The sequence below is a fragment of the Oncorhynchus tshawytscha genome, unplaced genomic scaffold, assembly GCF_018296145.1.
Source record: "Oncorhynchus tshawytscha isolate Ot180627B unplaced genomic scaffold, Otsh_v2.0 Un_contig_493_pilon_pilon, whole genome shotgun sequence".
NCBI classification, from domain to species: domain Eukaryota; kingdom Metazoa; phylum Chordata; class Actinopteri; order Salmoniformes; family Salmonidae; genus Oncorhynchus; species Oncorhynchus tshawytscha.
Genome location: NW_024609361.1, coordinates 87,038 through 98,499, shown reverse-complemented (window position 1 = coordinate 98,499; position 11,462 = coordinate 87,038). Strand labels below are relative to the sequence as shown.

Sequence of the window (11,462 nt, the reverse complement as noted above, 5' to 3'; positions counted from 1 at the left end):
GCAGTCTTAGAAACAAACACTATAGCTGGTGAATAACTCCACCTGAGACATTGAAGTATAAACTGTAAATGGGGTACAGGGCCTCATTACTGAAAATGAACCAGGCTCATTTTGTGTTGTATTGTGCTATATGGTTGTCTGTGAATACTGTCTGTCTGTAAGTCTATTGCACTATGTATGTATGTAATGTGTTGTGATGTGTTGCATGTTTGTCTATTTAATCTGACAAAGTATGATACAAAATAAATTCCTAATGTATACAATAGTCATCATCATTATCAACAATCAATTATTGAACATATTTGTAGAACTGCAAACACATATTTCTATATTGCAAGTGACTCTCTCACACACACACAAATACAGAAACCATCTGTATTGAAGGCCCATGGAGTCTATCAAAGTCTAGAGAGCTGGTTGTTATGGATGTAGAAAGTTGAAACACACATCCTACACAGTATAGATGTCAACCCTCCTCCCCATCAGTCTGGTCCTGAAGGGCCCTCCGATAAACCCACTGTCATTCACACACACACTGAGCAGAGATTCAAATGGTTGATTGCATGTTTATTTTACACTGGTTAATCATCTCATCACTATGTAGATCAACACTCCTACACTGAGGCACTTTATGAATACTGACCCTGATGTAATAACCAAAACATAAGAAGTAAAATGATACATTAGCCTCAATAATGACTTACATCTACAAACTAATAACCAAAAACTAACAAAGTTATTGTCAAGAGCACTTAGAATGAAGTGAAGGAGAGGTCTTGTACAGTGAGTCAACTGGTTGATACATATTTAAAGTGGTCGGGACACAAGTAGCTGATGCAGAACTGTCCTTTCCTCTTAAAGAGGAATTTAAGTCATTAATATACAAGAGGACCAGAACAGGACCAGAACAGCACTCCTCTCTCAGCATGTCCAGCCCACTCACCTCAGCCAATCATGGCTAGCAGGAAGGTTCTGTGGCTAAACCAACTAGGCTAATTTTATTCGTATGTACAGTTGACATACAAGTTTGTTATTAAGGCACATGAAAGTTCACATGTTCCAGAAGGCATTTCTGCCAAAAAACGCATTTTGAATAAAAAAGTTGACTTTCAAATGGCTCTCCTGTGAAGTAGTGACCCAGGTCTAGTTTCCTGAAACGAGTCAGTCTAATGTAGCATGTTGTTCATATACTATTCTGTGATAATGAAGTGCTAATTAAGTACATACAGTATAATGTCCATATATAGAACACTATGGTTCAGGCTGTAGAGGTCTACAGATGACAGGAAGGTGATGCTGGCAGTACATAGAAACAAGAAGTAGCCTACTGTAAGTGTGAATTCTGTGGTTGACACATTTTAAAAGTAGCCCAGTCAAGGCGTTAAGACATTAACATGCACAAACAACATGTCAGAAAATAGTTGCCTTTGAGAAGTGGGCCATACATTTTTAGAGGCAAAATGTTACTAAATCCCATCACTCCTCATCAGCTGCTACTGAAGGTTCCAGTGTTGTTGCAGGCGCCGTGCTCTACCAACTCAGTTACAGAGGACCATATTCTGCATTTGTCTAATGTGTCTCATGTTAATACTACTCCTAAACACAACCCACATATACACACAAAAACATGCACATGAATAAACTGAACTAAACATCAACATAGTCCAGGGCCGGTATTCAGAAAGTGTATCAGAGTAGGAGTGCTGTTCTAGGATCAGTTTTGCCTTTTAGATCAATTATTTGGATGAGGTGAACCTGATCCTAGATCAGCACTCCTATTCTGATACATCAGGGCCAGTATTCATAAAGTGTAACAACCAAAACACAGCTCAAAACATCACAAAAATGAAACGATACGGTAAGTCTTACCCTCAAATATATGATATATTACAAGAAAAACATGACAAACAATATTTCCAGATATTGTCAAGAGTACTTAGAGTGAAGTGAAGGGGAAGGTCTTGTACAGTTAGTCAACTTACTGTCGCTGCGTGGAAACAAGAAGTAGTCTACTGCATTAGTAGAAGTAGGCGTAACCTAAGTGAGTTCTGTGGTTGATACATTTTAAAATTAGACTAGTCAGGGTGTTAACATGTGTAAACAGCATGCCACTAAAGCGATGTTACTGTTTCTAAATAGAAAATGGACAAAAGTCAGCATATTTGGATTTCTTTCTTTGAGTGGGCCTACATTTATTAAAAGACCCATTCCCATCATTCCCATCACTCCTCATCAGCTGCATCATGTGCAACTGAAAGTAGACTAAATAGTATGTTTGGCTCCAGTGGTCTAGACTAGATTGCCCCTACTGGCATCTCAACATTACTACAGTCTTAATATGTCTCTACTAGTCTAGGAAATCCCACACCTTAGTGAAACAGCAAGGACATTGTTAACATTGTGGGAGGCAACCTGTCTGCCTAGGGTGACTAATATGTCCCAATCATATCCTCATTCACTTGGTTCAATAACAAAATAACAAACTGGCAATAAGGGGCCTGAGAGTTCAAAGGGGGCCTGAGAAAACAAATTGGCGACCTCCACAAGTCTGGTTCATCCTTGGGAGCAATTTGGCCATAATGACCATTGTTATGTTTGGAGGAAAAGGGGGAGGCTTGTAAGCTGAAGAACACCATTCAAACCGTGAAGCACAGGGGTGGCAGCATCATATTTTGGGGGTGATTTTCTGCAGGAGGGGCTAGTGCACTTCACAAAATAAATGGCATCACGAGGAAGGAAAATGTGGATATATTGAAGCAACATCAAGACGTTAGTCAGAAAGTTAAAGCTTGATCGCAAATGGGTCTTCCAAATGGACAATGACCCCAAGCATACTTCCAAAGTTGTGGCAAAATGGCTTATGGACAACAAAGTCAAGGTTTTGGAGTGGCCATCACAAAGCCCTGACCTCAATCCTACAGAAAATTTGTAGGCAGAACTGAAAAGCGTGTGCAAGCAAGGAGGGCTACAAACTTGACTCAGTTACACCAGCTCTGTCAGGAGAAATGGGACAAAATACACCCAACTTACAGTGGGAAGCTTGTGGAAGGCTACCCGAAACGTTTGACCCAAGTTAAACAATTTAAAGGCAATGCTACCAAATACTAATTGAGTGTATCTAAACTTCTGACCTACTGGGGATGTGATGAAAGATATAAAAGCTGAAATAAATCATTCTCTCTACTATTATTCTGACATTTCACATTCTTCAAATAAAGTGGTGATCCTAACTGACCTAAAACAGGGAATTTTTTATAGGATTAAATGTCAGGAATTGTGAAAAACTGAGTTTAAATGTATTTGGTTAAGCTGTATGTAAACTTCTGAATTCAACTGTAGTCCATCCAGATCTTTGCCACCTAGGACATCTATTGGACCACTTAAATTTGAGTACACCTTCAATAGTCTAGGGAGCAACTGTCGTGGAGATTCTTAACAAAATGTAACACTTACAAGAACTTGTGAATTCAATATAGGCTTTTAATACAAACATATCAGAAGCCTAGATGGTCCGCGGAACACACCCTTTTCCAGAGCACTGGCTCTGATTTATACACATACAACATATGAGTCCATCCCACATGCAAATGAAGTTACTTCCCTCAGTCCATCTGCCACCATTATATCCCAATCTGTGCATCCTGCTTGTTCAGCTCGATAACGCCCATATCTGAAGCTTTCAGTCAAGTTATAATGGTGACAGGACCTCTTCATGTCCCAAAAATAATACATGCCCATCTTATGCTATGGGCCCCCTTACGTTCAGCCTGGTGTGTTCTTTGGTATGTGTGTCCTTATTAGGACTAGTAGACTGTGTCTCTTCTCTTCATGTCCTAAAAATATACGCCCTATGTCTATAGTCCATCAGTTGGTCATTTGGCTGACCCCCTCCTTTGTATGTCCCTCTGACCTTGGTTTGTCCAGCTGTCCTATGCTCTCATGGCCTTACTTTGGCTTCCTGTCCTATACAATAGACAATGCATTTTACCAGAATGGCAAATGCACTAAGTGTATCTTTCTCTTGTGTTACAGTATTATGTTTCTTCCTATATGTACATCTTTCTCCCACACTACATACCCATACCACACACATACGGACGCAGGCATCCACACGCACACACCCATACAATGTCTAATCTACCGGGAAAGAATCTGGCAAGGTCTCTCGCGTGCGTGTGTGTGTGTGTGTGTGCCTAGCCACTCAGGGTTATGTGGTTCAATGGCACCATCATGTGTCCAACAGGGAGAAATACAAGAAACGAGCTGAATGGATATGTAGTTATGATTCAATGTAAATTAACAAAATATTCAATTTATTTGTTGTCTTTTTATTGTTTACATTTGAGCTTATTTTCAACATAATGCTTATACTGTATTCAATGTGTCTAAAATATGTAATAATGAATAATGTGATAATAAAACAAGGAATATCCTGAGAATAATTTAAATTCCAGCATTTTCTCAAAAGTTAAAGCTCATTGTCGCAAACCTTCTAGATTAGAAAGCATAATGATAGTAAGAGAATAGGATTGTGAGGCCTAGCTTTGGTTTGATGCTGTTGCTCTTCAGTCTAGGTTCTGTGGTGCTTCTCTTCAGTCTAGGTTCTGTGGTGCTTCTCTTAATTTCTCATAAATGGAGAGCTAAGGATCTATTTGAGGGGCTGTGTCACTGGGGAGTCCCCTCACATTCTGAAAGAAGACACACTGAATGAGAACTTGACAAACTTGTCCCTATAACATTTATATGGACATGGACACAACTGCATTATTATTATTATTATTATTTGTCACTGTGTCTCATGTTAATACACTCCTAAACACAACCCACCATCACTGTGTCTCATGTTAATACTACTCCTAAACACAACCCACCATCACTGTTTCTCATGTTAATACTACTCCTATACACAACCACCATCACTGTGTCTCATGTTAATACTACTCCTAAACCCAACCCACCATCACTGTGTCTCATGTTAATACTACTCCTAAACACAACCCACCATCACTGTGTCTCATGTTAATATTACTCCTACACACAACCACCATCACTGTGTCTCATGTTAATACTACTCCTAAACACAACCCACCATCACTGTGTCTCATGTTAATACTACTCCTAAACACAACCCACCATCACTGTGTCTCATGTTAATACTACTCTAAACACAACCCACCATCACTGTGTCTCATGTTAATACTACTCCTAAACACAACCCACCATCACTGTGTCTCATGTTAATACTACTCCTAAACACAACCCACCATCACTGTGTCTCATGTTAATACTACTCCTAAACACAACCCACCATCACTGTGTCTCATGTTAATACTACTCCTAAACACAACCCACCATCACTGTGTCTCATGTTAATACTACTCCTAAACACAACCCACCATCACTGTGTCTCATGTTAATACACTCCTAAACACAACCCACCATCACTGTGTCTCATGTTAATACTACTCCTAAACACAACCCACCATCACTGTGTCTCATGTTAATACTACTCCTAAACACAACCCACCATCACTGTGTCTCATGTTAATACTACTCCTAAACACAACCCACCATCACTGTGTCTCAAACAAACAATCCCACCATCACTGTCACTGTGTCTCATGTTAATACTACTCCTAAACACAACCCACCATCACTGTGTCTCATGTTAATACTACTCCTAAACACAACCCACCATCACTGTGTTAATACATGTTAATACTACTCCTAAACACAACCCACCATCACTGTGTCTCATGTTAATACTACTCCTAAACACAACCCACCATCACTGTGTCTCATGTTAATACTACCCACAACCCACCATCACTGTGTCTCATGTTAATACTACTCCTAAACACAACCCACCATCACTGTGTCTCATGTTAATACTACTCCTAAACACAACCCACCATCACTGTCTCATGTTTATACTACAAACACAACCCACCATCACTGTGTCTCATGTTAATACTACTCCTAAACACAACCCACCATCACTGTGTCTCATGTTAATACTACTCCTAAACACAACCCACCATCAAACACAAACCCCCACCATCACTGTGTCTCATGTTAATACTACTCCTAAACACATCCCACCATCACTGTGTCCTAAACACAACCCACCATCACTGTGTCTCATGTTAATACTACTCCTAAACACAACCCACCATCACTGTGTCTCATGTTAATACTACTCCTAAACACAACACCATCACTGTGTCTCATGTTAATACATCACTGTGTCTCATGTTAATACTACTCCTAAACACAACCCACCATCACTGTGTCTCATGTTAATACTACTCCTAAACACAACCCACCATCACTGTGTCTCATGTTAATACTACTCCTAAACACAACCCACTATCACTGTGTCTCATGTTAATATTACTCCTAAACACAACCCACCATCAATGTGTCTTAAAATCGCAAGCACAAGTATTATATATGAAACTAGATGTACAATGTACATCCCATCTTTTGCAGCATGCAGTATTTGTACTATTTATTTTATACTATATTTTTTACTAATATTTATCAAGGGTGCCAATAATTATCGCTGTGACAGCATATCTCACAATCAGATACATATATAAAAGTACATTATTAACACACAAACAGTTATACTTGACAATGTTATACATTGACGTGAACATTATCCTTCAGCAGAAATGCATTTTGGTATTACTGGCATACTGTACTCTACTGATCATGTTTTAACACACAATTGAATAATCTGACTTTAACTAAACACATGTCCAATTATATCTATTGTGTTATTGACTGTACGCTTGTTGGTTCCATGTGTAACTCTGAGTTGTTGTTTGTGTCGCACTGCTTTGCTTTATCTTGGCCAGGTCGCAGTTGTAAATGAGAACTTGTTCTCAACTAGCTGACCTGGTTAAATAAAGGTAAAATAAAATAAAATCATCAATAAATCAATACATCATATAATACATTATTACATCATTAATCTAATATTTCACATTTGCAATATAGAATTCACAATAGCATGACATTGCGTGTGCGTGTGCGTGTGCGTGTGCGTGTGCGTGTGCGTGTGTGTGTGTGTGTGTGTGTGTGTCACATTAACAGCAAACACAATACCCATGATCTTATCATAAACACATTGGAAGGAGTCCCATGAAATTACATAGTAGACTTTGTTTTAGGGATGTCCTAAAATGTACACCGTAGAGAAGATAATTTCATGTCTATTGAAGAGGATCATTGACATCATGTCAGAATTGGAAAGCATTCTCATTTGCATAATGCTGATTTATGTTGATGTTACATCATGTACTCAAATCAACAAACTATTTTTTCTTATGTCCTGTGTGCTACCAAGGGGTACAGCGATAGTGAATTGTATACAACAATAGGCATTTGTCTAAGTCAGCTTAAAGCTACAGTCTGTGATCGGTACATCCATTTTCAGATTTTTAAATGAATGATGTATGGCCATTTTTCTTGAAGAATATAACTTAAATGCTTAGAAGCTTATTTCAACGGTACAACTCCATCAGAACCCTTTAAAACAGGGTTAAAACAATCATTTCCATCTCATGGATAGAATTCCAGAGTGGTTACATTTCTCCAGATAGAATTCTCAGCTCTTTACCAAAACAGATGGTGAAGTGACCGTGTGTTTTAAAATCCCAAAATGTAGTTTTAGATGATATAATACATTTAGTTAATAATGTCATTTTTGTGTAGTTGTGCTTTTGCTTGTAATGCAAACGAAAGTGAAACCATTGGATGGAGACCCATAGTCGACTTTTGTCATAAGGAGTCGGGATGTCCTCAAATGTACACCGTACGGAAAGATCATTTCACAGGTGTATAGAAGAGGACCAGTGACATCATGCTAGAACTGAAATGCTTGCTCATTTGCATGATATTAATTATATATGTTCTATCATCATAATACTCTCATGTCAACAAACTGACATTTCTTCTTTGTTCAACTTATTTTAAAATAAACCCTATAGGCAGAACCTCTGTCATTGTTTTACTTTGTTAAAATATCAGTGACTTATAGGAGGCCACATTCACTGTTTGACAAAATGGAAGAGCGTGAGAACCAATGGAGGGTGAAAGCATTTATTAACCTTTTCTCATGGATAAACAAACACTGGCCACTCATCACATTTGACAAAAAGTAAGAAACACATTTAGATTAGTGATTAAAAAAGCGTTATAATATCATACTTGACAGTCTCGATATCAACGCCAAGTTAATGTCATACATCAAATCAAATAAGAGTGCAGCTGTATAGTCTTGTGCAGATTTGTTTTGCTAAAGTTTAGTCTAAAGACACAACTAAAACACATTTCAATTCAGGAAGTAAACTGAAATGTCATATTTTCTCAATGCTTTTCAATGAGGAACAATTGGAATTGGAATTTTCCTAAATTGAAATGGAATTGACCCCAACCCTGAGTGCAACAAATGTCCATTGTTCCACCATATCATGAGTTCAAGGAAATGCACTTTGTCCTGAAGGAGGTTGCTGAGGTGAGAACGGGTCATAATAATGGCTGGAACGAGGCAAATAGAATGGAAACCATGTGTTTTATGTATTTTATACCATTCCACTTATTCTGCTCCGGCAATTACCACAAGCCCATCCTCCCCAATTAAGGTGCCACCATCCCCCTGTGCTTCAGCTATTGATGGAGGGAGATCTCAGGGAACAATGAGTTGTCACTAGGGGGTCAACTGTTTTGCTTATTGATGACATTGTCTACTCTTCCAATAAACAGCAGCATATGAATGCCCTTGATGATGTCTGTGAGTTCAGTGTTCTAGTATTGACTCTGTTGTAATGGCAGAAAATATTCACCGGGTGGCAGCACTGAGCCGGCTGAATTTCACAGCAGCATACTGGACATCCTCGTCCTGAATCTGGGGCTGAGGCAGCTGGACGGTGGAGTACAGAGGCACTTCCTGGTTTTTGGAGCCAGAGAAGTGGACGCTGGCATAGTGAACATAATCCTGGTTGTCTGTGGACTCTGTCTGTGCTGCAGTAGAGGTCATGGCCATGCCTGAGATGTTGTCATACACTGGACTAGAGTCTCCCTGATGGAGAAAGAGAGGACAGACAACATAAGGAGTAGAGGTGCTCCACAAAGCAATACACAGTCACCTTCTGTTTCCAACAGACTCACCTGTACATTCTCTGATGTGTCTCTTGTGTCAGAGGTGGATTTGGAGGCCTTCTTCCTGTTTTACACATTAATGAATGAATCAATCAATGTTACTAAGCTAAATAATAAAACTGAAAAATGTGTTTTCACTTCACTCACCTGAACCACATGAAGCCAGAGAGACAGAGGATGAGAACCAGAACAACCACTATGCTTCCTACAGCTGCAGTCATAAAGGAGGTTGGTTTCCCTATGATACAACATGGATGATTTGAGTACATGACATGATATAATGAACTACAAATGAACTATAATACAGGACAGTAATACAATACTTGTTAAGGGTTCTTATAACCCAGTGTAAACTAAGGTGTAATTAGTCAGAGTATAATGACTAAGATTAGATTGAACCATGTAGTTTTGTATAGAAGTATTGAAGATGTAACTTTACCTGCTACAATGATCATCAGAGCTGTAGAGTTCATAGATCCTCTTCCATTCTGGGCCTCACAGTAATATTCTCCTCTGTCCTCAGAGATGATGTTAGTGATGTTGTAACTCTGTCCTGATGCTTTTGGTGAGGTTACGTTCTTCTTGTACCAGGTGTATTTGTCCACAGGTGGGTTGGCATCACTGCTGCAGGTCAGAGTCACTGAACTGCCCTCCACTATTTCACCAGAGGGACTGACTGACACTGAGGTGTTCTTTGGGCCGTCTGGTGGACAATATGTAACACATTGTTCATACATAGAACTTGGACATATGATTAAAATAAATTAAATATGAATATAAATATGTGGAACTTAGACATTAATGTAACAATACAGTGTTTGTGAAGTACTTGTAGTTACTACAGTAATGAGATGAGTACAATCATCGAACTGGGACATAGATTGAAATAATGGATATAATAGATGAGAGAAGATGTTACGAAAAGAAAACAACTGGAGATGGATCACACATCCTCACATGTGACAGTGAGAGTCTCTTCAGCAGAGGGGAGATCCTCATGTCCTTCTACAGAACAGGAGTATCTGCCTGCATCCTCACTGCTGACTGGGTTTAGGAACAGACTGGTAGATTTTGTGGTTACATGTCCACTCTTGTACCAGATGTAGGTGGGGTTGGAGATGTCACTCAGAGTACAGGTGGTGCTACAGGTCAGTGTCACATTCTGTCCCTCTGTCACAGTGGCAGGAGTCACCTTCACCTGCAGACCTAAATGAAAGAGGATTAAAACACTGAGTACATCATTAAGTAATCGTTTGCAGTATTGATAGGATGTGACCTGCAGTGTTACCTGTGACAGTCAGAGTTGTTCCAGGGAAGGTGGGCTCCCAGGTTGTCTGATCTGTTCTGAATCTAAACTTATACTCAGCTGAGTCCTCCTCTGTCAGGTCTGTGATTCTCAGGATGGAGTCACTCTGCATATTTCCAAGGTACTCCACACGACCTCCATACCCCGGGCTCAGGATTTGAGACGCCTCATTAAGTTTTCCTTTTGTATACCAGTTTATTTCAGAGACTGTATGACCACTGGGATAAGTATAAGAGCAGGATATGTCCACTGATGTCCCCTTCAAGGTACAGATCCTCTGATGGGTGTAAGTCACGTGGAAATAACTGTGACCCTCAACAGCTGAAACACAAGTAAATTTTTCAAAAGGTGGAAGTATTTAGAACTGTAAAATCAACAACCATTAATCTAAATGGAACAGTAGCTCTATCTCATGTCTGTTTCACTAAACATCAACCACCATTAATCTAAATGGAATAGTAGCTCTACCTCATGTCTGTTTCACTAAACATCAACAACCATTAATCTATATTAAATAGTAGCTCTACCTCATGTCTGTTTCACTAAACATCAACCAGCATTAATCTAAATGGAATAGTAGCTCTACCTCATGTCTGTTTCACTAAACATCAACAACCATTAATCTATATTAAATAGTAGCTCTACCTCATGTCTGTTTCACTAAACATCAACCACCATTAATCTAAATGGAATAGTAGCTCTATCTCATGTCTGTTTCACTAAACATCAACCACCATTAATCTAAATGGAATAGTAGCTCTATCTCATGTCTGTTTCACTAAACATCAACCACCATTAATCTAAATGGAATAGTAGCTCTATCTCATGTCTGTTTCACTAAACATCAACCACCATTAATCTAAATGGAATAGTAGCTCTATCTCATGTCTGTTTCACTAAACATCAACCACCATTAATCTAAATGGAATAGTAGCTCTATCTCATGTCTGTTTCACTAAACATCAACAACCATTAATCTAAATGGAAT

At 39.0% G+C, this 11,462-nt stretch overlaps 1 protein-coding gene across 3 annotated transcripts in view; it reads right to left on the bottom strand.

Annotated features, from left to right (window-relative positions):
- Nucleotides 1–8,093: 8,093 nt before the first annotated feature.
- LOC112239338 (B-cell receptor CD22-like) overlaps nt 8,094–11,462 on the bottom strand; it is a 43,503-nt gene continuing 40,134 nt past the window's right edge. For all 3 annotated transcript variants that reach the window (XM_042314993.1, XM_042314992.1, XM_042314995.1), the window contains 6 exons: nt 10,457–10,795; nt 10,126–10,374; nt 9,608–9,871; nt 9,316–9,406; nt 9,178–9,232; nt 8,094–9,088 (listed from right to left, as the gene is read on the bottom strand). In XM_042314993.1, coding sequence (XP_042170927.1) covers nt 8,849–9,088; nt 9,178–9,232; nt 9,316–9,406; nt 9,608–9,871; nt 10,126–10,374; nt 10,457–10,795 — 1,238 coding nt within the window. In that variant the 3' untranslated portion in view covers nt 8,094–8,848. The remainder of the gene's footprint in view (nt 9,089–9,177; nt 9,233–9,315; nt 9,407–9,607; nt 9,872–10,125; nt 10,375–10,456; nt 10,796–11,462) is intronic.